General features: G+C 50.0%; 1 protein-coding gene across 2 annotated transcripts in view; it reads left to right on the top strand.

Annotated features, from left to right (window-relative positions):
* Positions 1–22840, top strand: part of TTLL4 (tubulin tyrosine ligase like 4) — a 27210-nt gene extending 4370 nt beyond the window's left edge. The window contains exons 2-19 of one of the 2 annotated variants that reach the window (XM_036386841.2): positions 2714–3998; positions 4682–4791; positions 5219–5282; positions 7267–7391; positions 7783–7893; positions 8816–8892; positions 9538–9732; positions 9816–9898; positions 10987–11115; positions 11740–11862; positions 13879–13977; positions 14537–14671; positions 15398–15535; positions 17371–17470; positions 17999–18209; positions 20412–20482; positions 21072–21154; positions 21956–22840. In XM_036386841.2, the coding sequence (XP_036242734.1) occupies positions 2770–3998; positions 4682–4791; positions 5219–5282; positions 7267–7391; positions 7783–7893; positions 8816–8892; positions 9538–9732; positions 9816–9898; positions 10987–11115; positions 11740–11862; positions 13879–13977; positions 14537–14671; positions 15398–15535; positions 17371–17470; positions 17999–18209; positions 20412–20482; positions 21072–21154; positions 21956–22097 (3225 nt within the window). In that variant the 5' untranslated portion in view covers positions 2714–2769 and the 3' untranslated portion in view covers positions 22098–22840. Of the gene's footprint in view, positions 1–2713; positions 3999–4681; positions 4792–5218; positions 5283–7266; positions 7392–7782; positions 7894–8815; positions 8893–9537; positions 9733–9815; positions 9899–10986; positions 11116–11739; positions 11863–13878; positions 13978–14536; positions 14672–15397; positions 15536–17370; positions 17471–17998; positions 18210–20411; positions 20483–21071; positions 21155–21955 lie in introns of those variants that run through there. The other variant, XM_036386842.2, reaches the window with a different exon arrangement.

Genomic DNA, 22840 nt, shown 5'->3' with positions numbered 1-22840 from the left:
ATTTACCCTGGGGCAGGTGACGTGTTTCCTACCCAGAGCTACAGAGATGTGGCAGCTGCTGTCCTGTTGTGACCACAGCCTGGCGCGTGAAGGTGCCTCCCTCCATCAGGTCTCCTGGATGCTCAGCAGCTGCTTTGTCAAGCTGTCCTTGCAGTAAGGATGGGATACAGTTTTCAGGTGGGCATTAGAGTTGGCTGTGCTGGCGTGCAGGAGGTGTGAATGGGGGGAAGGACAGGCAGCATGGACTGGTGCTATCAGTCTGGATGCATCCTGACCTGCCTCCTGTGAGGGCATCTTCCTTTCATCCTTCCTGCCCCTACCTCTGAGCTCCTGTGTCTCCACAGGGAAACAGTGATGGTGACTAGCTCTTGGCCAGCCTAGGCCTTACCTGAAAGCTCTGCTAAAGGCCCTGCAGCTTTCTTATGCAGCTGCTGCTTCCTGCACACCCCTCCCCTGTGCTGGCCCAGACACTTCTGCAACTCCAGTGACAAAACTGCTTGGGAGAGGCCAAGCTCAGCACGTCTTTGTCTGCTGCTGTGGGGCTGGGTTCCAGGCAGTGTTAGCTAAGGCTGTGCCATGCCCAGACCTCCACCCTGGCAGCCACAGCTGTCAGCAGCACCCCCGTGTCTGTGTCAGTCGCATCTGTGCCACCGTTGTCACTTACTCCAGATCAGGGTCACACAGGACTTGTGCTGGCATTTTCACACCTGTGTATAAGCTGACTGTAAAATTCACAGCCCTTGTTACAGCTTCATTAGGCCACATCACTTTTATTTTTACAGCAGGATGATTCACTGATAGCTGTAAAGCCGGGTGGAGATGAGCTGCAGATGGCTTTCACTTCAGGCCTGGTTTTACAAGGTCATTCACAGCCGAGTGAGAGTGCAGGCGATGGCCAAACTGGCAGTGCAGGTGGTGATGCCAGTGACAGATCCTCTAGGCAGGAACACTTTCATTCTCCTTGGATTTTAATTTGCTCTTTAACACCTATGTTCACTGGTGTGCTAGGGTCACTTTGTGGTCCGGGTGTGCTTGTGAGCTGCAGGGGGCAGCGTGTGCAAGGCAAGCTCCGCTCCCTTGTTTACTGGTGGAAATTTGAGCTGGGCAGGTGACGGCATCTGAGCCACAGCTTCTTCGCTCTGTGCTAATCGCTGTGAATGTCACAACACAGCCAGGTTTGCTGCTGGGGGCAGATTGGGTAGCAATGGAATAGTGTTGTACATCTCAGTTGTGGGATTCTCTTCCCCGGGGTTTGGAGGCCCTCTGGGCTGCCTCTCCCAGTGGGATGCAGGTGCCCTGTCCTCATCAGAAGTTCTCAGCTTGACTGTACAAGCACTAACAAACAATGCAGCCCTATGGGTGTGGTACGGACTCAGCACTTGCCATATTTCCTTGCAGAGCTTGGCAGGGTAGCAGCTCTCCTTGAGGATGTATACCTCCTATGGGATCCTGCATGGAATGTTCCATCTCCCACATCCTCTGGCTGAGATGCTGCTGACCTGGTATGTGCTGGAGACTGGAGCTGATTTGTAGGTTGAGAAGGTCAGGCAGGTGTAGGTCTGTCTGACCCAGCTCTGTGGTGGTACGAGCTGCTGTGATGGTGCTGCAGAGCAACCTCAGGGTCTCCAAGCTACACTTTAACTGCTGCAACTGAGGCTTGTCTTTCAGGTGAGAAAGGAGTGTGTATGTGTATGGCAAGAAAAGGAAGAGTGTGATGGCTGATGCACTGCTTATCCTTCTTTTTATACCTTTTTTTTTTTTTTTAACATGCAAGCGTGTGAGAGCTGGTGGAAGGTGGAAGAACCAGCCAGCCTGCTTGGAATACAAATTCCTATCGCAGCTGTATCCAGGGGCCCTCCAGGCATCTGTTAAAGCAATAACTGGCTAGTGGTTTGTTTTCTCTTTTCCCTTCTCCTCAGGCAAGAGGATGTTGCAGGTATGGTGCAATAGTTCATTCTAGGAAGATTCAGGGCACTTATATCTGCAACTCTGTGGTCTGCCAGTTTGGTCCTTGCAGGAGACTTTTCTGAAGGACTGCAGTGGGGAGAGATGTATGGGCACAGTACTGCCAGTCTCTGCTGGAAACGGATGTTGATGTTAGAACAGCCCTGCATTTGGTTCTTGCTGCCTTCTCAGTCCTGAGCTCAATAGGAAGCCTTTAGCCCTAAGGAAAAGCACTAAGCTTTTCTACAAGAGTGAGAAACATATTCCTTTTAAAAGCAAGGGCTGAGGTTCTCATCTAGTTGTGTAATGTACTGAGCTGAAGCTTTAAGGAGCAGGGAGAGAAAATAAGCAGATGTTTTGGCGTTTGTGGCAGAGTCAGGAGGCTGATGTTGGAGACTCAGAGCTGTAGGAGTGGGCTCCAGCTGCCATGTGGGTCCCAGGCAGGCAGCCTTTGTTGCAGACAGGGTGACTGCTGGAGCTGCTACCCCATGGCACTGGCTGGTACTCAGGCACCCCTGTGTGTTTGCAGGGTGCAAGCTTTCCTGCAGATGGCTCTCTTTACATTGTTCTTTGCATCCTCTGGTTTCATGTGAGATGCCAGCCATTCTTTGACTTGGTCTCCAGAGACTCTTGGTGAGCTCAGTAAATGGGAGATGTGATTTTCACCCTGCAGGAAAAGCAGCTCACCCTGCTTTCCTCATGTGGCATTAGGCTGGGTGCTGTGCCCTGACAGGGCAACAGTGTCTTTCATGCTATCCTTTTGTTTCAGGCCAGCAAAGATGCTGCTGTAGATGACTGACTGTGCCTCAAGTGCTATGGCTCTACATGGCGTCTGCAGGACCAGACCATGCTAATGGGGGCCCCAAACAGCAGAAGAGCATTGGGCTGGAGTCAGGCAGCCTCCCGGCAGAACGACCTCAGCCGTGCTGGCCCTGGCGCCTCACTCAGCAGCAGGCCAAACCCGTCTGGAATTTAGAGAAGAGATATGCGAGTGCTTTCCAGGATCGCATCCTGCTGCCCTCAGGGATCCCTCTGCAGCAATCCTGCTTCTTGTGCTCACCATCACTATGCCACGCACAGCCCACTGAAGACAGCCTCCAAAGCCCTCGACACGCTGGCTCTGCCACGGGAAGGGTGATGTCTGCCACGGGAAGGGTGATGTCTTCCCTGCTGATGGAGCCCTGCCTGCTGGCAGAGGAGCGCTCTGGAGCTGGGGTCAAAGGCTCTGCCCTCAGCTCAGGTCAGCAGGCTGCCAGCTCCTGTCGACCAGTGCTCAATAACGACTCCTTCCTACGGCCAAGCAGTGCTCAAGTGCCTTTTCTGCAGTCATTGAAGATGAAAAAGGTGGAAAACATCCGGAGTTTTCCTGCTACTTCATGGTCCCTCTCCGGGGACAGTAGAGACAGCTTCGGTAGCAGCCTGATTAACCGGGCAGTGACGAACAGCAACGTTGTGTCAGAGCAAAACAAAATCCCCTCCCATACCCCTGTGCCAAGCAGTGCAGTCCTCAGGAAGGATCAGTGCTCATTGGAGGATGCTAAGGGGAGACCTCACAGCTCAAAAGAGAAGGAACTGGAGAAGAGCCTCTTGAAGGCGGTGCAGCAGCTACCTAGTCAGGCTGCCACACACAGAGGCTTTGGGTCCCAAGTCGAAAGTTCTGGCCTTATGAGTGTGGGCAGCCTGTCCAACCAGAGCAGCAGGAGGAGGCAGCATGCTGGAGTGCAGATCACCCAGAAAGAACCTCCTGCTCCCCCGAACTCGGAGCTGGGGAGCCACTGCCTTAACAGTAACTCGAGCCTTAGGGGCACCTGCGATGCCATTGCCCGCAGTGAGCGGATCAGTGTCCGTCCCTTGGCCTCGTGTGCCAGCGCTCCTCTCTGCAGGACTGGCTGCCATCTCGTGGGTGTGCTCAGCCCTCTGTGTGCCGGGGACCACCTGGCAAGAGCAGAGCCTCTGCACTTTGCTGCTGTGTCTGAAGTGGCAGCACAGGTGTCCACCATCCAACTGGAGGAAGAAGAGAAATGGGCCCAGGCTGTGGTCTCAGGAAAGCTTAAGTAAGTAAAGGCAGGAGGAGGAGGGGGGCTGCAGCAGGATGTGCCAGGCTGGCCGTTGTGTCTGTTTGTGTTGGGAGAGGATGCACTGTGGGCAGTATGACATGGCCATAAGGATAACCATGGGCTGTGTCCATGAGCAAAACCCAACTGCAGCCTCCTAGTGGGTGGGGCACATTCCTGCACCCCCCAGCTTGATGAAGGCACTCGGGATGGCTCCAAGATGTTCCATTTTCTCCTTCAACCACAGCATGGAATTACTGTGTGGCATTTGTAGTTTGTTCTACTCAGCGGGGGGGCCCTGCCTGCAGTTAAAAGCGCTGCACATATGGTGAATGAAGCCTGCTGTTGAACCAGGCCTTCCTAGTCAGAGACATGGGTTCATAAAAGGACACATAGCTAATACAGGATAGAGAAGGTGTGAGGACATGGAGTTCTTGCTCTCCTGCTGGGAGAGGGTGTCCTATTTCCTCTTTTTTCTAGCTGCTCTGGAACATGTTCCTTCTCAGCATGGTCTGGGGCCTCTCCATCTTGCTAGCTTGGGATGCATGCTTGTACATCAGTACTGGAAAGGGCAGTGCTCTCATTCCTCTACTCACATTATCTCATGCTGCCTCATGGGTTTCTGGGTTTTTGGCCACAGAAAGCATGTGCCATTCCTTTTGATGTGATGTCCTTTGTCCCAGTGCTACTGCTGAGAGGTCACTGCTGCAGCCGAGCCATCCCCAGGACGAAGCAGAGGAAGAACTTCCTGATGGTCTGGACGAGAGCTACAGTCAAGAAGAGTATGAGGACAGTGAGTGCTGGTACCCCAGGGAGGGCTGTGCTCCACGCCTCAATGTGGGGAGTGCAAGAGCTGTCTGGGAGCTGGACTCAGCACAGCTGCCCTCCTGTCTTACATTCATGCTGTTATTTCAGGATGTATTGAACCCAAAAGTGATGTAACAGCAAGGAGGAACTGCATGGGTTCCTTCTGGGAGCAAGCTAGGGCTCACCAGCTGTCCTTCTCCAGAACTTACCCATCTTCTCTCTGTGCAGGGCTGTCAGCTCTGTTCCCTTCCCTGTTTTTACGACCCCAATTGGTGGGCAAAAGCCAGGATCTAAGGATTTGGGGTAGCTGGAAGATTCTGTCCCCTGCAGCATTTGTTTCCTCTCTTCCCTCCCTAACTCTGTGTGCATTCACTCCTCATGGAGACAAAACCTGAGTTTGTTTCCTCCTGCAGGTGACTCAGATACTTCCTCTGATGCTGATGTGTTGTCCAGCAGCTCCGCCGCTCCTGCATCCAGGTTAGTAGCTGTAAGCAGTGCACTGAACTTGGTGTATTTGTCCCAGACTTGTCCCAGGACCTGAGGGAATGGCCTGAAGTTGCATCAGGGGAGGTTTAGGTTGAATATTAGAAAATGGTTCTTCACCCAGAGTGTGGCTGGGCACTGGAACAGGCTCCCTAGGAAGAGACCACAGCACCAAGCCTGACAGAGTTCAGGAAGCATTTGGACAATGCTCTTGGGCACGTGGTGTGACTCTTGGGAATGGTGCTGGGCAGGGTGGGGAGTTGGACTCAATGATCCATGTGAGTCCCTTCAAAATCAGCATATTTAGTGATTCTGTCATCTTTACCCTCCATGGGGACAGAGGAGGTGGTAGCATGTGGGGTAAAGGAGTGAAGGTAGGAACAGATGTCCCAGCCAAAACAGGTTTCCTTGCTACCCTGGAAACTAGAACTACCTCTCTTGCTACCGGCAGCAGCCTGTAAAGTGCTAAGGGTGCATCCACAGCAGCAAAACAGGGGTCTTAATTTCACTGGCACTGACAGTTGCTGAGTTAGGTTTACTGGATTAAATTGTGCTCTTGCAGTATCATTGCCCGGCAGATGAAGCAGAGTGGAGGTGTCCTGGGCCAGGGACTGCAAAAGCGCCTTGGAATTTTGTGTCTCAGCATAGCATCCTAGAAACAAGTCCTGGAGCCTGGGTTTTTCTTTAACTTTTGGGAGAATCTTTGTCTGGGGAGCACTGGTCAGCCTGTGGTCATCTGAGCCCTGCCTTCATGACTCCTGGCTGACCTTTGTTGGACCTGTTTTTGCCCATCCAACAGTGGGAGCTCGTCTTGCACCAGGGCTGCCTCAGGCTTTGCTGTCTGCCTGACAGCTTGCTGCTTCCCATCATGCCATCACTAATCTGGGAGACCAGCAAGCCTTTCTGTGAGCAAGTGTTGAGCCTTAGGGTGCTGCAGGGCTCTGGGTGTGCACATGTGGTTGTGAAAGTCCTGCAGAGGTGATGTAAACTGGCCCAGCAGCTGTTTGTGGCAGGATGTGTCTGGTTGGCCTCTGGGGCAGATGGAGAGAAGCAGTGCTTGGGCTAAATGCCTCTTACAGCAAGGAGGGGGAGGTGTTGGCCACTTCTTTGTGCAGGCTGTGTGCCAGCCTGGCATTGAAACCTTTGCAGCTGTCACCTGCCTTCACTTTGTGTGGGCAAAACCAGTTTTGTGCCAGAGAATATTAACCAATATAATCCTTTGCCAATTAATAAACTTTTAATTATTGATTTCAGTACTGAAAAAAAAAAAAAAAAAAAAAAACAACAAACCAAGGCCTTCGATAAAACACCTCTTCTTCCCTCAGCCTGGTCTCCAATTCTTTGTGACAAGCTACACTCAGTCCCTTCAGTGAGGCAAGGGGTGGCCTGAGAGATTTGTGGTAGTGTTGTAATTCCTTTTCTTTTGCTGCTCTTTGTTCTCTATTGGATTGCTCTGGTGTGGCTTCTTCCACTGGCTGCAGTGGCATATATTTGAATATATGTTCATTGCAAACCTTACTTTTCACTTCATCACAATCTTAATAGAAACATTACAAATTCTATCCCTCCTTCCAGGTATTGGGGCTTGCTGTGGTAAGGTGTACATATAGTGGGTTAAACTCCATCCCTCTTCCCTGCAACGCAGCAGAACCATGAGGGTTGCAACAGTTAAATAATACGTATTACAATCTCCACCCCTTGTTCCCTTGGACTAGGTTATAGGGTTTGTCATGTAAAAGACTCCACTCCTTGCCCCAGAAAATCAAAAACCCCACAGTGGGTACTTGGCATGTGCATTCATTGCAGACTCATCCCCTCATTGCTGCAGACTGAGTTACTGACCTTAGTGCCTGCTGCTTGCACCACATTGCAATGATGGTGCAAATTCCTGATACCCAGATTAAGGCTTCTTCCGGCTTCCCTCTTCCTTTGTTACTTTTCACTTTTAGTCAGTTGACCACTGCTTCATCTTTCTTAGGAAACGCATTGAGTGCCTGGCCCAGCCTTCTGAGGCTCAAGACAAAGTGCTCAAACCAGCTCTTGTCTGCAGTTTATTCCCTAATGTGCCTCCAACTATCTACTTCAGTACTCGGGATGAGGCAGGTGAGCCAGAGTCTGTTGTTGCACAAGGTCAGAGTGGCCAGCCCATTATTAGGGAGCAAGTGGTGCCAGCACACAGCCTGGAGCTAGCTGGCAGTGGCTGCCCTTAACCCTTCCCATGATGATACCCAACACTGCTGTGAGATCCAAATGACTGCAGTAAACTGTTATTTCCAATGTCTGGAGCATGACTCAGGCTGCCACTAAATGTTCCAGTGTCTTGGATCTTCCCCAGCTGTGGAGTCTTCTGCTCCATGACAGTTCTGCAAAGAGGGCTATGCACCCTCATCTACAGGCCTGGTGCCTGTGCAGCAAACCATAAGAATTTTGCAGCTGTAGTAAATCCAAGTATTGTGTTTGTTTTCCTTCAGTGTCTAACTTTTTGCTTTCCTAGTGGAAAAGCTGCCTTGGGAGCAGAGGAAGCTGCTGCGATGGAAAATGTGCAGTGTCACACCTAACATAGTGAAGCAAACCATTGGCAGGTCCCACTTCCGAGTTAGCAAAAGTAAGTTGGGGAGGCAGCATTGTGTCCTTCCTTGCCTCCAGTGCTGGACACTAGAAGGCAGAATGCCTGCAAAGAACAGAGCAGAAGCAATACAGGCTTGGCACTGCAGGACGCTGGGTTCATGTTTTTGCCTGTCTGACCTGCAGTATCCAACATCTGTGGGTCCCAGCAGGGCCTGATCTGCCTCTTGGCTTGTTCCTGGCATAGTCCACAAGGGCTTGCTCCTGGGCTGTCAAGAACTGAGGCAGATGTGAGGCAGGTTTGCTCTGGCTTGCCACTCTGAGTAGGCTGGCCCTCATGTAGTGCCAGGCCCAGCACTGCTGCTCCTTGTCCCCATGTACTGAAGAGGAAAACATCTTCTCTGACCATAGCCAGAGTTCTCAGGTTGGGAATCTTGTCACTGAAGAGATGTGTAGGAGAAGCACTGAGCATCTGCAGCTATGATCCATACTCTGGAATGCGATCTCCTGGAAGTATTTATTGGACTCCTGCATGTATCAGGAGACCTCTGCACAGATTTTGGGGCTATAATGAAACATGGAGGGCAGAGGAAGTCCTAAGAAGTTATGGCACACCTACCTGTCCCTCAGCAGCACAGCAGTCATTAGCCAACTGCTTCATTTGCCAGCTGTAATGCAGAGAAGTCAGGATGCTGGGGAATTAAAGGCATTCCTTTGACCCTGTACCTCTTCAGGTCCTTGCAACCAGTCATATTTGCAACGATATGACCCACTTGGTTAACTGGATGCCACTCAGCCCTTGTTTTTGCAGCTTTGCAGTAGCGAGTGTGAGTGCTTTGTGCTATAGCTGTACAACATCCCTGGCACACTTCTGCTAGCCTAAGGAGATGGGGTGCTGTGGGTTGAGCAGGTGTTATGGGTGGCAGGGTGCTCAGTCATGGACTTTTCTGTTTTTCCTGAAGCAAGCAGCGACTGGCTGGGTTGCTGGGGCCACCACATGAAATCCCCTGGCTTCAAAGCCATCAGGGAGCACCAAAAGGTAGGGGCTGTTTTTTGCTAACCTCTTTCATGTGCATGGAGAGTGTGTTGCAAGCAATTTGGGTGCCCCTCTGCTCAGGGCCAAGTGTTTGCTGTGCCAACTGTCCCTGCAGTGTCCCTTCCAGAACTGGGAGAGGAGTCCAAGAGACAGGCATAGCTGGATGGGCATCTCTGCTGTGAGGGTGATTGTTGTATGGACTGAGGCTGTAGTCAAATTGTGTTTATTTGTGAGCTTCTCTAAATTCAGTCATTGCTGCTTAAAGCAATGCAGTCCTCCTTCTGGCAGAACTGAGGGCTAGGGACAATGCCCTCACTGCCAGTGCAGCAAAGGGCATGTACCTTACTGTGATCACAGAACAGTCAGGTGTAGCTCATGGCATGAGAACCTGCAAGGGACCAAAGGTTTGGTATCTGTCACAAGTACATGCCTGTTCTGAAGAGCTGTGATGCTCCAAACGAGGCGGTTTGTCCCTGCAAAGCTTCAGGAACAGGTGGAATCAATTTGGGTGCAATCTTGGGAGGGGAGCAAAGACTGTTACCCTGCACTGTATTCAGATAGGATGTATCCTCTGCCAAGGGAGCAGAACGGGGTGGGCAGGGAGTAGGGGAAGCAGAGAGATCTCAAAGCATCTGTGTTCCTTTCCAGCTAAACCACTTCCCTGGTTCATTTCAAATTGGAAGGAAGGACCGTCTGTGGCGCAACCTGTTAAAGATGCAGGCTCGCTGTGGGAAAAAGGAGTTTAATTTCTTCCCTCAATCCTTCATCCTGCCCCAGGACATCAAATTACTCAGGAAAGCATGGGAGGAAGGAGGTAGCCGACAGAAATGGATTGTGAAACCAGTAGGTGTAAAGCAGAACTCAATCCTCTGTCTTTTTGTAGGTGCAGGGAGAAGATCTGATCCTTTCTTGTTTGTGTTTTGCAGCCAGCATCAGCAAGAGGCGTTGGTATCCAGGTCATCCACAAATGGAGCCAGCTCCCCAAAAGGAGACCACTGCTAGTACAGAGGTGAGTGAACATAAAACCAAGGTTGACACACAGCCTGGGACCTCTTAATGTCTTGTATCTCTGGCCAAATCTGGGCCCCTACCAGTATGTGACAAAGCAGAAGTACCTGATTTGCATCTGGAGGTTTCTCTGGAGACTGCCTGGTTGTCTTGCTGCTGGAAGTTTGGCTCTGTCAGCTGCAACTGGGCTTACTGCAGTGCTGCTGTCTCTGTGTAGATATTTGAGGTCTCAGACACAACTTGGTTTCATGAGCTTTCTGGAGCTTCTGTCTGGCAGGTGGACAGCTTCAGCTCTGCTGTGATCCGGCTCTCACTGCTCTGTACTCTGGGGTTTGGCATGTTTGGAGACAAACAAACCTTATCCAGTTCACACAAGTACAGTGGGAAGAGAAGTCCCAGGGAAGAGGGGCAGTTGTCAAAGATTTGTTCTTATCCAAGTTAGAATGGTTTAGTAAGAGCCTCAGTGCTTGTAGATGCAAATGATTTTCTTGAAATAAGTGTTTCAAGTGTTCTCAATCTCCTTCCCCTTCTGCAGAAAAGTGGAATAGTTCATCTTGATTTGAATCTGGGAAGATTCTTGTGAGAGCAGGAAAACTGCAGTGTTTGGCAGACAGGGAACTGTTGTGTTTGCTTGTTAGTTCTCCCTGTCCACTTTCCATGCAGAGAGATAAACTTTCCAATGGAAAATCATGCACCTCTGGGATGAATAATCAAATGAGTTGGATTAAAATACCCAACTGTTTCTGCTTACTGTACAAAACCATCTGTGGTGTACTGCATGTCTTAAATGTTCCTGAAAATTGTGATCAGCGTTGTGGGTGTGGAAAAGCTACTGTGCCTTAAAACTGAGGAAAATCTCTTCAAAATGGAAGTGAGCAGAAGGAAACAGTTCTTATGTGCTGCAGGAGCTCCTTGTGAATGGAAGAGCTGCTCTTTCTCTCATTTTGTCTGTGATGTGATTAACTTGAAAATGCTGTGCAAAAAGGTTTCTGCATTGATCCCTTGTTTTGCCAGGGCTTCTGATTTGGGGGTTAGAGATGTTCCTGCATATGAAAATCCTAACCCTTATGTGCTTCCTTCCCTCTGCAGATACCTGCACAAGCCCTACCTCATTGGCGGGAAGAAGTTTGACCTGAGGCTCTATGTTTACGTCACTTGCTATGATCCCCTCAGAGTCTACCTGTTCAAGGATGGATTGGTTCGCTTTGCCAGCTGCAGGTTGGTTGTGCAGGAGAGCAGTGCTGGGGGCTGCCTTGGTGCCCAGGCACCTGTGGCTGTGGTGCCTGCCTTGGCTGGGGCAGGAGGGAGTCAAGCCCTATAAGGTGATGCTTAAAGCTGTATCTTGCTTGCTTAAGAGGCAGTGTGGAAACACACGAGGTCGCTGCAGGTGACTGTTGAAAGGGAATGTGACAGGATGCTGCCTACATCCAAACTTCCCAATGAAAGATCAGCTCAGTATTAAGCAGTTCTTGAAATACATCATCTGTGCTTCATTCTGCATAAGAGCTGGCACACCAGAAACTAAGACATTTCTTCCAGTTTTCATTGTATTGCCTCAGGCTGTTGGAGTTCCATCAGTGCTTCTGCTCACTGATACTCTGGCTTTTATTTCTTGAGGGTATGCTGCACGGGTGGGATTGCATGCCACTGTCCCAAGGCAGCCTGTTTTGTCTCATGTTTTGTTCCATTAGCTCTGGGCCTGTGCGGACAGAGAGCTGCAGGCAGCAGGGCTGGTGGATGGCTGAGAGTGGTCTGAGATGAGAACAAAGTCTGTGCCTGCCTCATGGACCTGGGGACAGCCACTTCAGTCTTGGACAGCTTGTGTTCCTCTTGCCTTCCCAGGTACTCCTCCTCAGTGGAGAGCCTCAGCAACAAGTTCATGCACTTGACCAACTACAGTGTGAACAAGAAGAACGCAGCGTACAAACCCAACTTGGATGAGACTGCTTGTCAGGGACACAAATGGTAGGTGCTGCTTTTAGGGTACAAGGCATGTCTTTCTATTTCCCATTAAGTCAGACTTTTTTCAGTATTCTTACCCAAAACTTGAACTTGCTTTCTGTATCATCTGCTCCCACTTGGGAAAGTGGAAGAACAGAATGATTTTAGCATGAGTTAGTGTCAATGGAATCTGGATGGTCTCCCTGGCTTGTGACTCATCCTGTCCACTACTGCCTGAGCTGTAAGTGCTGTTCATCCTGCCTGTGTTTGTGCCATTCCCTGCTTCCAACACTGCACTTATCTCTGCTCATTCATCCCCTTCCCCTATTGTGGGGGTGATGGGATGTGGTTAAAGCAGAATCTGATTGGGTTTTGTTAGATATTGAATGGGTGATTCTTAAACTGTCTTGATGGGAGCTTCTGCCCATCTCATTCTTGACTTTGCTGGGGAGGCAGAGAAGGGGACAGCTCTGGTTCAGAACTGTTAATTTAGTGCTACTCAGTGGGAATAGGAGCAGTGGTGCTGTTTCTAGGCCTTTGGGAGGAGGGCTGCAATTTTGCAGGGGTTCCCATTCCTTGCTTTCTCATGGGTGAATGGATACAAGCCCCAGGAACTTGTCTCTGATTCCACGGTGGTGTTTGAACCCTTTTAAAAATAGTGCAGGATTGAGTTCTCAATTCTCAGCCTGGGCAGGGCTACTGCACTCAAAGGGAGTTGAGGAAGATGTTTGGCTGTGGCCAGATCACTTAGACCTGGACCTACTTCACAGTGGTCTCTTCCTCCACTGGGACTTTTAGCAGGGTCTGCTGCCCCTCAGCAGTTGCAATTGTGTGGAGGTGGGATTGTGTGGGTTTCCCATACTTGCATGCAAGTCAATGCTGGCTGCTCCTGTGTTAAAGATAAGTGTGGCTGTAATCCACTCCATCTTGTATGCAGGAAGCGTGACCTTTGGATTCCTGGCCATTAGCCACATGGTCTCACTTGAGAAATATCTCAGCATCCTTGGCTCAGTGTCAGAGTAGCTTGCAGCACACAGTGTGGTATGGGAAACTCCTGTAAAAGCATAGATGCTCCCCCATACCATCTTGTTACCACATTTTTTAGAAATTCTTTTCATCCCTGAAGCCTCAGTGAAGTGGCTTTAGCTAAAACATTTTTGGGGTCTTGTTGGATTCCTGCTGAGCTGCTTTGCAGTGCTGCGGGGGAAGGCCTGCAGGAAGGGGAGGTTTGCTGAGGACATGGAGGGGGAGGGAAGAGAAGATCTGGGCCTGACTTACCTTGCTCATGTGCTAATTTGGGACTATGCTGAGAGAAGTCTATGACAGATTCATGTTCCTAGTAGCTTGGGCCTTCAAAACCAGGGGCCAGGCTGGGGAGAGCAGTAACTAGGAACTGAGAGGTTTGAGGATGTCAGGAGGATTGCCATGCCAGGGAAGAGCACTGTCAGGGTTCCCCTCTGTTGCTTTCACCACCAGCAGCAAGGGGCTACATGTTGGAATCCAAAATGCAAGGAATTCTGAGAACTTTGGGCCTGTAAGCCAAAGCTTAAAATTAAACACAGGATTTGATCTAAGACCTTGGGAAAAGCTTCCAAACTTAGGTGCTAGAAGCGAGAATATAGATTTATAATTTGAAATAGAGACATGTTAAACTAAGTGGAAGAAAATTTAGAGTTTTAGAGTTTAGTGTAAGTTTGTGTGTCATAACATTATTGATATGTTATGACACACAAACTTACATAACAGAAAGCTTTCACTGTAACATGAGTCCATAAGATGAAATATTTAAAAATCAGGTCAAAAACATAAATGTCCTTGTTAGCAGTGTTTTATTAGTCAATAAATCCTTAAAAGGTCTTGTAACTAGCCATCTTGTGACCTTCTGAACCATGCAGTAAAGATATGAACCAAACTCACCTTTCCTACGTATGTAGAAGATAAAAAAAATAAACCACATCATCTAAAACAACTGGAAAACCCCATCTGTAACTCATTCAAAATTCCTTCAAAAATCCTCATCCTTTGCTTTCTCTCTCACAGGGCGCTCAAAGCTCTCTGGGGTTACCTGACCCAGAAAGGAGTTAATAGTGAGGCCATCTGGGAGAAGATTAAGGACATCGTTATCAAAACCATCATTGCGTGAGTCTTGGCACCCCTTGCTCTGTGTGTCTGTGAGGTGCACCTTGGCCCTTTTGACTGTCCAGTCCCTTCTCAGCCAGGTCCTTTTGTTCTTAACTGAAATAGTATCACTGCTGTTGGCTTCAGTATTACTCTGCAGATCCCTCCTTTCACCCTGTTACTTATGCTCCTGCTACAGTAGCTGCAGTGGGTAGATAGATCTTACATTTCCCTGACCTGCCTGAAGGCCAGGAAGGTGCAGTGTACCCAAAATTGCCCAGCTTGCCACCCGCTCCCCTGCTTTGCCTGGGAGCCTGAGAGAATGGTCCCTGATGCAGGATAAATCTTGTATTCAGAGGTGGATGCTGCCTGACAGAGCAGGGATGCTCAAGATGCAGTGCTGGATCCATATGTGGTGAGGCAGCAGCAACACACAGGCCTGTGTTGGTCCCTCAGCCCACCTGCTCCCGCAGCACGTGGCTGCATTACACTTCCAGAACTGTCAACACGTGCTGTGAACAGCCAGAGCTCTGCTGTCTGTGTGACTGTTGGAAACAAGCATTTTTTTCTTGGCTTGCAGTTCTGAGCCCTATGTGAACAGCCTGGTGAAGATGTACGTGCGCCGGCCGTATTGTTGCCATGAGCTGTTTGGGTTTGATATCATGCTGGATGAAAACCTCAAGCCCTGGATCTTAGAAGTCAACATTTCCCCAAGGTAAAGCATATTCTGAGCCACAGCAGAGTGGATAATGGCCTTTCTTTTACTACAAAGTGAGTTTGGATTGCAATGTCCCCTGTAGCCGGTGCTGAAAGATCATGGGCTTTGAAGCCTCCTCTCCAGATTGCAGGAATCAAAGCCCTCCCTGTCTGTGAAAGCAACATTCCTCTGCAGTTCAGAAAGCTTTTCTGGGCATGCTCCAGCTAGAGCCAGGGAAGAGTATGTTAAAAAAGGAAGGCAAGGAGGGATGTGTCTTGTACAGAACGGGTGATGGCAGAGATTTCTCTGCGTGGGCAGAAGCAGTCAGCAGTTCCACTGCCTCGTGCACTGTTCTTTACTTCCTGACCGCATCCGGCCTTGTGGTGTCGGCTGTGCAGGCAGGGCCGGGAGCTGCAGTGTAACCAGCATGGCCCCTCCTGTCTGTGAGAGTGGGTGGGCATGAGCTGTACACAGAGCCATGCACACGGCTCTGGGGATGGATTTGCCTATTTCTAGCAAAATTGGGAAGAGATGGAAAAATTAACTATTTCTGATAGGAACCCCCCCCTTCAAAGCTCTATTGTCAGGATTTTTCTCTCAGTGTCTTGTGGGTGGTTTCATGAGGCAAGGGACAGGCTGGTGTTTGTGTCCCAGTCAGTGATAACCCAGGGATTGATCCTGGGGCCATGGGGCTCAACACCTCCATTCTAGCACTCAGGCTGCTGTGATGCTTCCTCTCTGCAGCCTCCACTCCAACTCCCCACTGGATGTGAGCATCAAGGGCCAGATGATTCGGGACCTCCTCAACCTCGCTGGTTTTGTTCTGCCCAGCATGGACAGTGTGGCTTCAGGGACACAGACAAGAAGTGGCTCTACCTACAGGTTATCCCCCTTCTCTGTTAGAGAAGCAGGCTTTTTTCTTGAGGGATTTCATCTCGGGGGGCTGCTTGGAGCCAAGCAAATACTGGCTTCTAGCTGTTGAGAGCCTGTGCTTGCTGGTGTTTCAGCTATGGGTCCAAAGAACTTGTCTCCTTGCCTGAGTATCTGGTTCCTGTGGTCTCTTCAATGCAGAAGGATTTATGGCCTCTCTGCAGGTCCATAGTTGGAAGTGAGGCCAATATAATTTGTGCTTGCTCTGCAGTTTGTCATGTTGTGCTCTCTTGTCCTTCCCCCTGCCAGAACTAATATGATGCTAAGTTTCACTGCCTCTCTGTTTGCTTGGAGGACTGGCTGGCTCTGTTGAGGCTAGATCCACTTACCCTCTGACTTACCAGAACTGACATGCTGCTGCCTGGAGCAAGAGGAGCACCTGTTATTTTGCAAATGCTGGAGTGATCAGTTCTTTAGGCAGGACTGCAGGTGTCACATGCTGCCAACCTATGGGTGGAGGTGTGCACAGTCTTACTTCACAGCCAACATGGCTGTTTTTACAGAATGCTAGTTCCTGGGTGTGTGTCCAGCCAGACCCCTAATACTTCTGTGTTTCACCACAGCTAGGGCTTATCCTGGTTTCAGACCTGATGGCTGGAAGGAAACCAGTCTGTTCCCTGCAGCAGAATGACTGCTGGCCATATGTCACTGAAGGATCAGCTTGCTTGGTTAAGCACCAGCATGCAGTGATGTGTGGGCATGCCAAAAGATGGGACTCTTGCCCTGAGTGCCCTGTGCCTTCAGTGGAGAAGCTGGGAACATGGGTCTGTTCCAGATGAGGAGCTCTCACCAGCTCGTCTGCGGTGCTTTGATCACATGCTGGTTTGCCACTTCCAGTGGAAGTGCTGAAGGGCAGGTGTCCTCAGAAAGACCTGCAAGGGATTAAGTGGATCTTTAACATGGTTCAGATGATCCATTACCAGATTTCTTGCATCCAGAGGCAAGCTTGTTTAACTGTATTTCCTGCCCTGGGAAGCATATGAAGGGATTTTTTAGCATATGGGCAGAATTCCAGTAGATCTGCATGTTCCCCAAGCACCATGTGGCACAGACTCAAGGTTCTGCTCTCCCTGTTTGGAGATACACACAACTAATAAGCTTTGCAGCAGCAGAAAAAAAAAAAAAGCTATGTTGGTAGATGGGTTAAAAGGTTTTCAAGAAGTATCTCCCAGATTCTGGCATCCCCACATGGTTAAATTGGTGCTTAGAATAGATGGTTGCTGGTCAGATAGTAGAAAAGGCCAGGACTTCCCATGGCATGTGACTGAATTCGAGTCCTGAGAGTACTTCAGTATTGCCAGAGGAAGTTTTTGATCTAAGAATTCTCTTCTTCCTTGTATGGTACCAGTACTGGGTACTTGCACTGCCATCCCTGTGCTTGCAGTTAGGAAGCTGTGTTCCAAGTGGGATGTAAACATGAGATCCCACCAGGCTTCATGTGCTGTGAATCACATCATGGTGTGTCTTTGACCCTCTTGCATCCTATGTGAGTGTGAGGTGATGGCTCACCTTTTGGGTGAAGGATCACTGAAATGCCTTAGTGAGGGTCTGGCAGAGTCCTCCCAGTTTCCCTGCCCACATCCTTCCCATGTTCTGTGCTGGTGCACAAGGCCGTGGATCCATCACTGATCTCGGAACTAGTGAAATCCTTGGAGAAAGTGTTCTCTCCTCCATGTCACTTTCATGAGGGTGTCATTACTCTCTCAGAAGTTGCTGGGAGCAGCTCTGCCATGACAGGACTTTGTCTTCTCTACTTAAATGCTCTATTGTCTCTCTTGTGTCCTCAGTCTGGGCAGTGCTTTGAAGAAGTCCAAGCCAATATCTGAGCATTTGAGAGCAGAGAAGATGAAGAAGGTCTATTACTTGATGCAGAAGATACCTGACCAGGTACAAAACAACCTCCTCTGTTACTTGCCAAGCCCATGTCCCAGCCAGTCCCACATGTCTGTCCCTCTTCAGATTGTGCTCTTCTCTGGAGTCAACCAGATGATGGGGTGCACCTGGGCTCCAGTGGGTTACAAGACAGCTGGTCAGAAATAAACTGGCTTTGCTTAAGCCACAGTCTCACTGACTAATCTGTACATTAAAATAGATGTGTCCTGAGGGGCACATTACCCATCAGTCCCCAAACAGAGTCTGAGCACTGCCTGCTCCCCCTTATGTGTCTATGCAGCTCTTACAGCCTTTGCCAGCTGATCCCCGTGCTGGGTTAGTAGGGTCACTGGCCTTGTGCGCCTTCTGCCAGTGTGTTTAAGAGAGGCTGGGCTGCAGAACTGGTGTTCTCTTCAGTTCTGTGCAGTGTTGGTGTCACCATTGAGCCTAGATTCCTTCCACAGTTTCCCAAAGATCTCAGACACATGGAGACCTCTGCTTGAGAGATGTTTCTCCCTGACCTTGGGTTGCTCTTGTCTGCAGGATTTTTATTCTTCTGTCTTGGATATCCTGACTCCAGATGATGTTCGGGTCCTGGTGGAGACAGAGGATGAGTACTCCCGGCGCGGGCAGTTCGAGCGGGTGTTCCCCAGCCACATCTCCATGCGGTACCTGCGCTTCTTCGAGCAGCCTCGTTACTTTAACATCCTGGTGACCCAGTGGGAGCTCAAATACTACTTGAATAGACACAAAGGTAACTGCCCTCCAAAGCATGGCACAGCCACCTGACTCAGGCAGGCTGCCTGCCAGCAGTCGTGGGAGATTTCTGAGCTATGCATGTTGAGGGGGAGCTGCCTGCCTGCATACTAACCCCCAGGAAATGTGTTACCTTCCCAGACTGCTTCAAATGTCACAAAAAGCTTATTCTGACTCGATGAGAGGTGATGATTGTTCTGGTACACACAGCACCAGCACTTCTAGATGCCCTGGGCATGAAGCAGACTGGGATTTTGCCTTCAACCTGTAGCTTTGGCCTCTTACTGTGTTTCTCTGCTCTCTTTTGATGGAGAAACAGCTGGATTTGCTGGGCTTTGCTCCTGACAAATGATCTGTGAAGGAAAAATTGGGCCTACTCCCTGGTCTCCTGCAGCTTTCTAATTGATGAAAAACAGTCAGCATACAAATGGAAATTTTTCCTAAACACTAGAAATCTAGCTAACATTTCCATCCTTTCAGGACACAATTCTGTATTTTAATAAAAACATTATACTTTAATGAGGCATAGCTGGGCTGGACCAATTCCTTCTCACCCAGGGTCGCCTCTATCAGGGCAGCAGTGAGGTCTAGCATGAAGGGTTAGAGAAAATAAAAAGAGACTGTGGCTGAGGGCTTTCCATCCAATAGCTGATCTAGATGGAGAAGCTTCTGGAGGAGCTGGCCCTCCACTGCAGTGACTGTAGTGTGTTCCTCACCTGGCTATCAAGGAGAGAAAGAAGAAAAATGCCTTTGTCACTTTTCACTGGTGTTAAAGCAAGTGTCAAAGGGGTCAGTAACAGTCTTTCACAGAGAGATGGTAACATCATAGCCTTCTCTGGCTGTGTTGTCAGCATGTGTCATCCTTTGCCTTGCTAGTATCTTTGCTGGATGATCTTCCATCAACTGGAAAAAAGATTCTGTCATTGTCCTCTCTGAAGTGCTGCCCTGAACTTTGCCGCTCAGGCAAGGGTCCTGCTTCAGTGCTCCAGCTTCCCCAAAGAAGCCAGGCGAGCAGATTTCCTTTATCCCATCACTGCTCTTTACCTCTGAGCAGAGCTCACTCTCCCTCTCCCCCTATCCCCTTCCTGTTCCCCTGTGTTCCATGCAGCACTCCTCTTTTCCTAGCCAGCACGATGCAAAGCCCAGGCTGGTGCTCAGACCCAGCACAAGGCATCTGAGCCGCCCTGCTCCCCTTGGCCCCCAACAAGCGGGGTTTTTTTTACAAGGTTCTGGGGCTTGCTGAAAGGTCACCAAGGAACAGGCTTTGGACAGCAAGGATTTCTCCTGGTATCTTATAGAAAACCACAGTAATGCCAGCTGGACAGCATCAATGGACTAGCCATTGCTCTGCTGGTTCTTAATTCTCAAGTCACTCTAGCCTTCTGCTATGACCCTAAGGCTCTTAAATAAGAAAACAGGATGGGATTTCTCAATATTTTTGGGTTAGCCAAAGAGCAGGGTGCTTGGCTGTAGTGGGGACAGCTTGAAGGAAGCCCTGGAGGAAGTGGAGCTTGTTCAGTGCAGTTGAACACATGGCTCTTCTTCAAAATGACCTTGTTGTGCTCTGGAGCACCATATCTTGTGTGTGGTGAGAGGACTGGTCCCTTCCATTCATACCAGCTATGATCTTGGCTTGTGCCAGTCTTACCCTCTGTCAGGGAGAAGTCTCAGCCCATCTTGAGCTCTGGATGGATCCCTGTAGGGTGGAGATGATGCACTGGGATGCTGCAGCTGATCTGTGCTGTGCAAGGAGGTTGCCTGAGCTGCCCTCCTCTGGGAAAGGGGTCGATGACAGCAAAGCTGCTCTACATTTGCACAGTGGGAACTTTCACCGGTGCAGCCCAAATCAGGTACTGCTGTTGGCAGGCACTGGGCTCAGGGGGACAGCCAATCTGGTCTAATTCGGCAAATCCTGTGTTGCCCCAGTTTTCCTGTTTCGCTGAGCCTGCTGCAAGGAATGTCTTGGCTCCCTGGGAGGAAGGCAAGCACTGCAGCAGCCCACGCACTGATGTTTGCTCATACAAAGGGTGAACGCCCTGGATTTACCCCGTGTTTACTGGCACTCAGGCACGTGTTCAAGTAGTTATTGCATAGCATGCTCTATGTGGTCAGTGCAGCATATTTGCATGCCCTGAGCTGGGAAGGCTTAACTCTTTGTAAACCTGGCTGTTTGTTCTCACTGTCTTCTGTCACTTCCCAGGTCTGGAGCTACTGAAGAACTGGTGTGTCAAAGGATACCACACTGGGGCAAGGACGGATTTGGCCCAAATGGTGCGTATAAGTAGGGGTAAGGTAGGCAGAGAACAGTTGTTTACTTGCACAGAGTTGGGTAGAGGTGCTGCTTGTTCTGCTTCCTCTGGCTCCTGTCTTACCTGTTTGCCTTCTTCCCTATTTGCCAAGGCCTCCAGGAGTCTGGAAAAACCCATGCTGCCCTATTTCCCACAAACATGAAGTCATGAACAGTATATTAGATCTGCAAGTATTTTGCATCTGAATATCCTTGGGTGCTCTGGGCACAGCCCTACATATTTGGCACCTGTCCTGACCACTGTTCTTCTCTGTGAGGGAGTCGTCTCTGTCTGTCACTCCTGTGCCTTACAGCAGAATGCTGCTCTGAAAGAAACCCACTCTTGACCTCGAGATGCTCTACTCCCACTTTCAGCAGAGGGATTCATTAGGCAGAGAGCAAAGATTGCTCTGTTTGCTATTCTGGGAACAGTCTGGTGGCAGTGACAATGCGCAGCAGTGAGGCAGCTCTAGCTCAAGCTCTCTAGGGCAGCCTATGGCAAAGCACAGCAGGCTTGAGGGATTTTTGCCACGACTTAAATAGCTATTCTGTTGTCTTCCTCTCCTTCCACAGTGGTCATTGCCAAAGTCGTTGTTCCTCCAGAAGAGTGGCATTCAATCAAATGGCTTCAGCAAACTGGAACTGGGCAGACTGGGGTGAGTTTGCACTGGCCATGATGTTCATGGTGTTCATAGTGTGGCTTTTGGACTGGTGTCCTGGTAGAAAACTGGCAGCCCAAAAAGCAGCTTTATTAAGGGGAGAGGAGCAGATTGGTTTGCAGGCTCTGAAGCCTCTGCTCTCTGAGGAGCCAACAGATGGAGCTGGCATGATGTCTGTGCAACTGGCCATGTCTCTTGGCACTGTACACCCAGCTTAGATGGGAGTGAAGCTCAGAACAGCCAGATTAGGTGATGCTTGGAGCTGTCATGATCAGAACATGCTGACAAGATATTCCCTGCACTGGAACTTGTATCACTTCTGTGGACACTGATGTGGTTAACAGTGAGCAGAGGCTCTCAGCTGCAGCACTGGCTGGGGGAACAGTGAGGTCTCCAGGTCTGTTGCCCTCTCTCAGCTTCCCCAAGCAAAGCTGAGCTGCTGACAGCTTCCTGCAGAGGTGGAGGACTGGAGTTTGTCTGGGTGAAACAAAGCAAAGGGGAGGCACACCCCGGTCTCTGGTTCTAAGAGAAAGGTCATCACTGTTCCTGTGCTAAGGCCAAGGTGGAGTTGGGTTTACACACAGACAGGAAGACTAAGCTGTGACCCGGCCGTCCCACTCATATTGGGATACATGTTGGGGTCAGTGGCACTGCCTGGAATGGGAGATGGAGTAGATAAGCCTGGCAGCACTATCTCTGAGTCCATGTGTCGTGATACAGCAGATGATTATTGCACCATGGTCCTTTTGGTTCTTTCTCACTGTCCCTAAGAAGCTCAGCGTCTCCTTTTCATTGCAGTGCATGCCTCCCTTCAGCTGGTGAGGATCTCACAAGATGCCTGGAGCCCAGCCCTGCTCAGAACTTACCTCTCAACAAGTGCACTGATGGAGCCAACCAGAGACCTGCTGGCTGCCTCAATGACACTGCCCTGGTGATGTGACCAAGCAGCCACTGTCCCTCCCTGGGGACACATCAACCTACCTCAAAGGAAGAGACAGGAGCTGGCTCTGTAGAGCAAGGACTGTGGGAGCCCTTTGCACTGCACACTTGTTTTGGGGCTGGTTGTAGAGAGAGATATTTTCCTAGGCAAAGAGGAGACCTGTGTGACTTCATTTTCTAAACCAAGTGGCAAAGCTTGAGGAAGTGGGGGTTATCTGGCCTTTGTCCTAGGCTGTTCTAAAAGCCTGACATTGTGGTTTCTTTGCTGTGTGAGAGCTGGCTGAGCCTGCCCTTCTAGTCCCCAGTCAGCACAGGCTGAGCCCTTGCTCGCTTGTGTCTGTGTCCTGAGTTGCTGGCAGCTGAGCCTGCTCTTGCCCTACTGCAGCCTGGCCCCTGGAGATAAGTCCCCAGTCCTCATGCCTGGGAGAGTGTAAAACTGCCCAGTTTTATCCTTTCTGAGTGTCTGTGCCAAGATCCTGCCCTCCCCAAGCAACAGGCCCCATGGGAGACCTCAGGCTTGCACATTGCAGCTCCAGAGAGACCATGGGTACCAGTGTGGCTCCAGTTGGTTGTGGGGTCAGTGGGGCTGCTGGGGAGGGAGCATCCTTCTCAAGGCCATTGGCTCTCTGGTGTGCCCTGCAGCATGTGTGCATGGACTGCAGGCTAGTGCTCTTCTCTTGGGTCTGCTCTCTATTTTCCCTTTGTTTCTCAAGGATTTCTATTAAATTTTAACACTCAACTGCT

This window comes from Molothrus ater, chromosome 7, assembly GCF_012460135.2.
Source record: "Molothrus ater isolate BHLD 08-10-18 breed brown headed cowbird chromosome 7, BPBGC_Mater_1.1, whole genome shotgun sequence".
In the NCBI taxonomy this organism is placed as follows: Eukaryota; Metazoa; Chordata; class Aves; order Passeriformes; family Icteridae; genus Molothrus; species Molothrus ater.
This window is presented reverse-complemented; position numbering and strand designations above follow the sequence as displayed.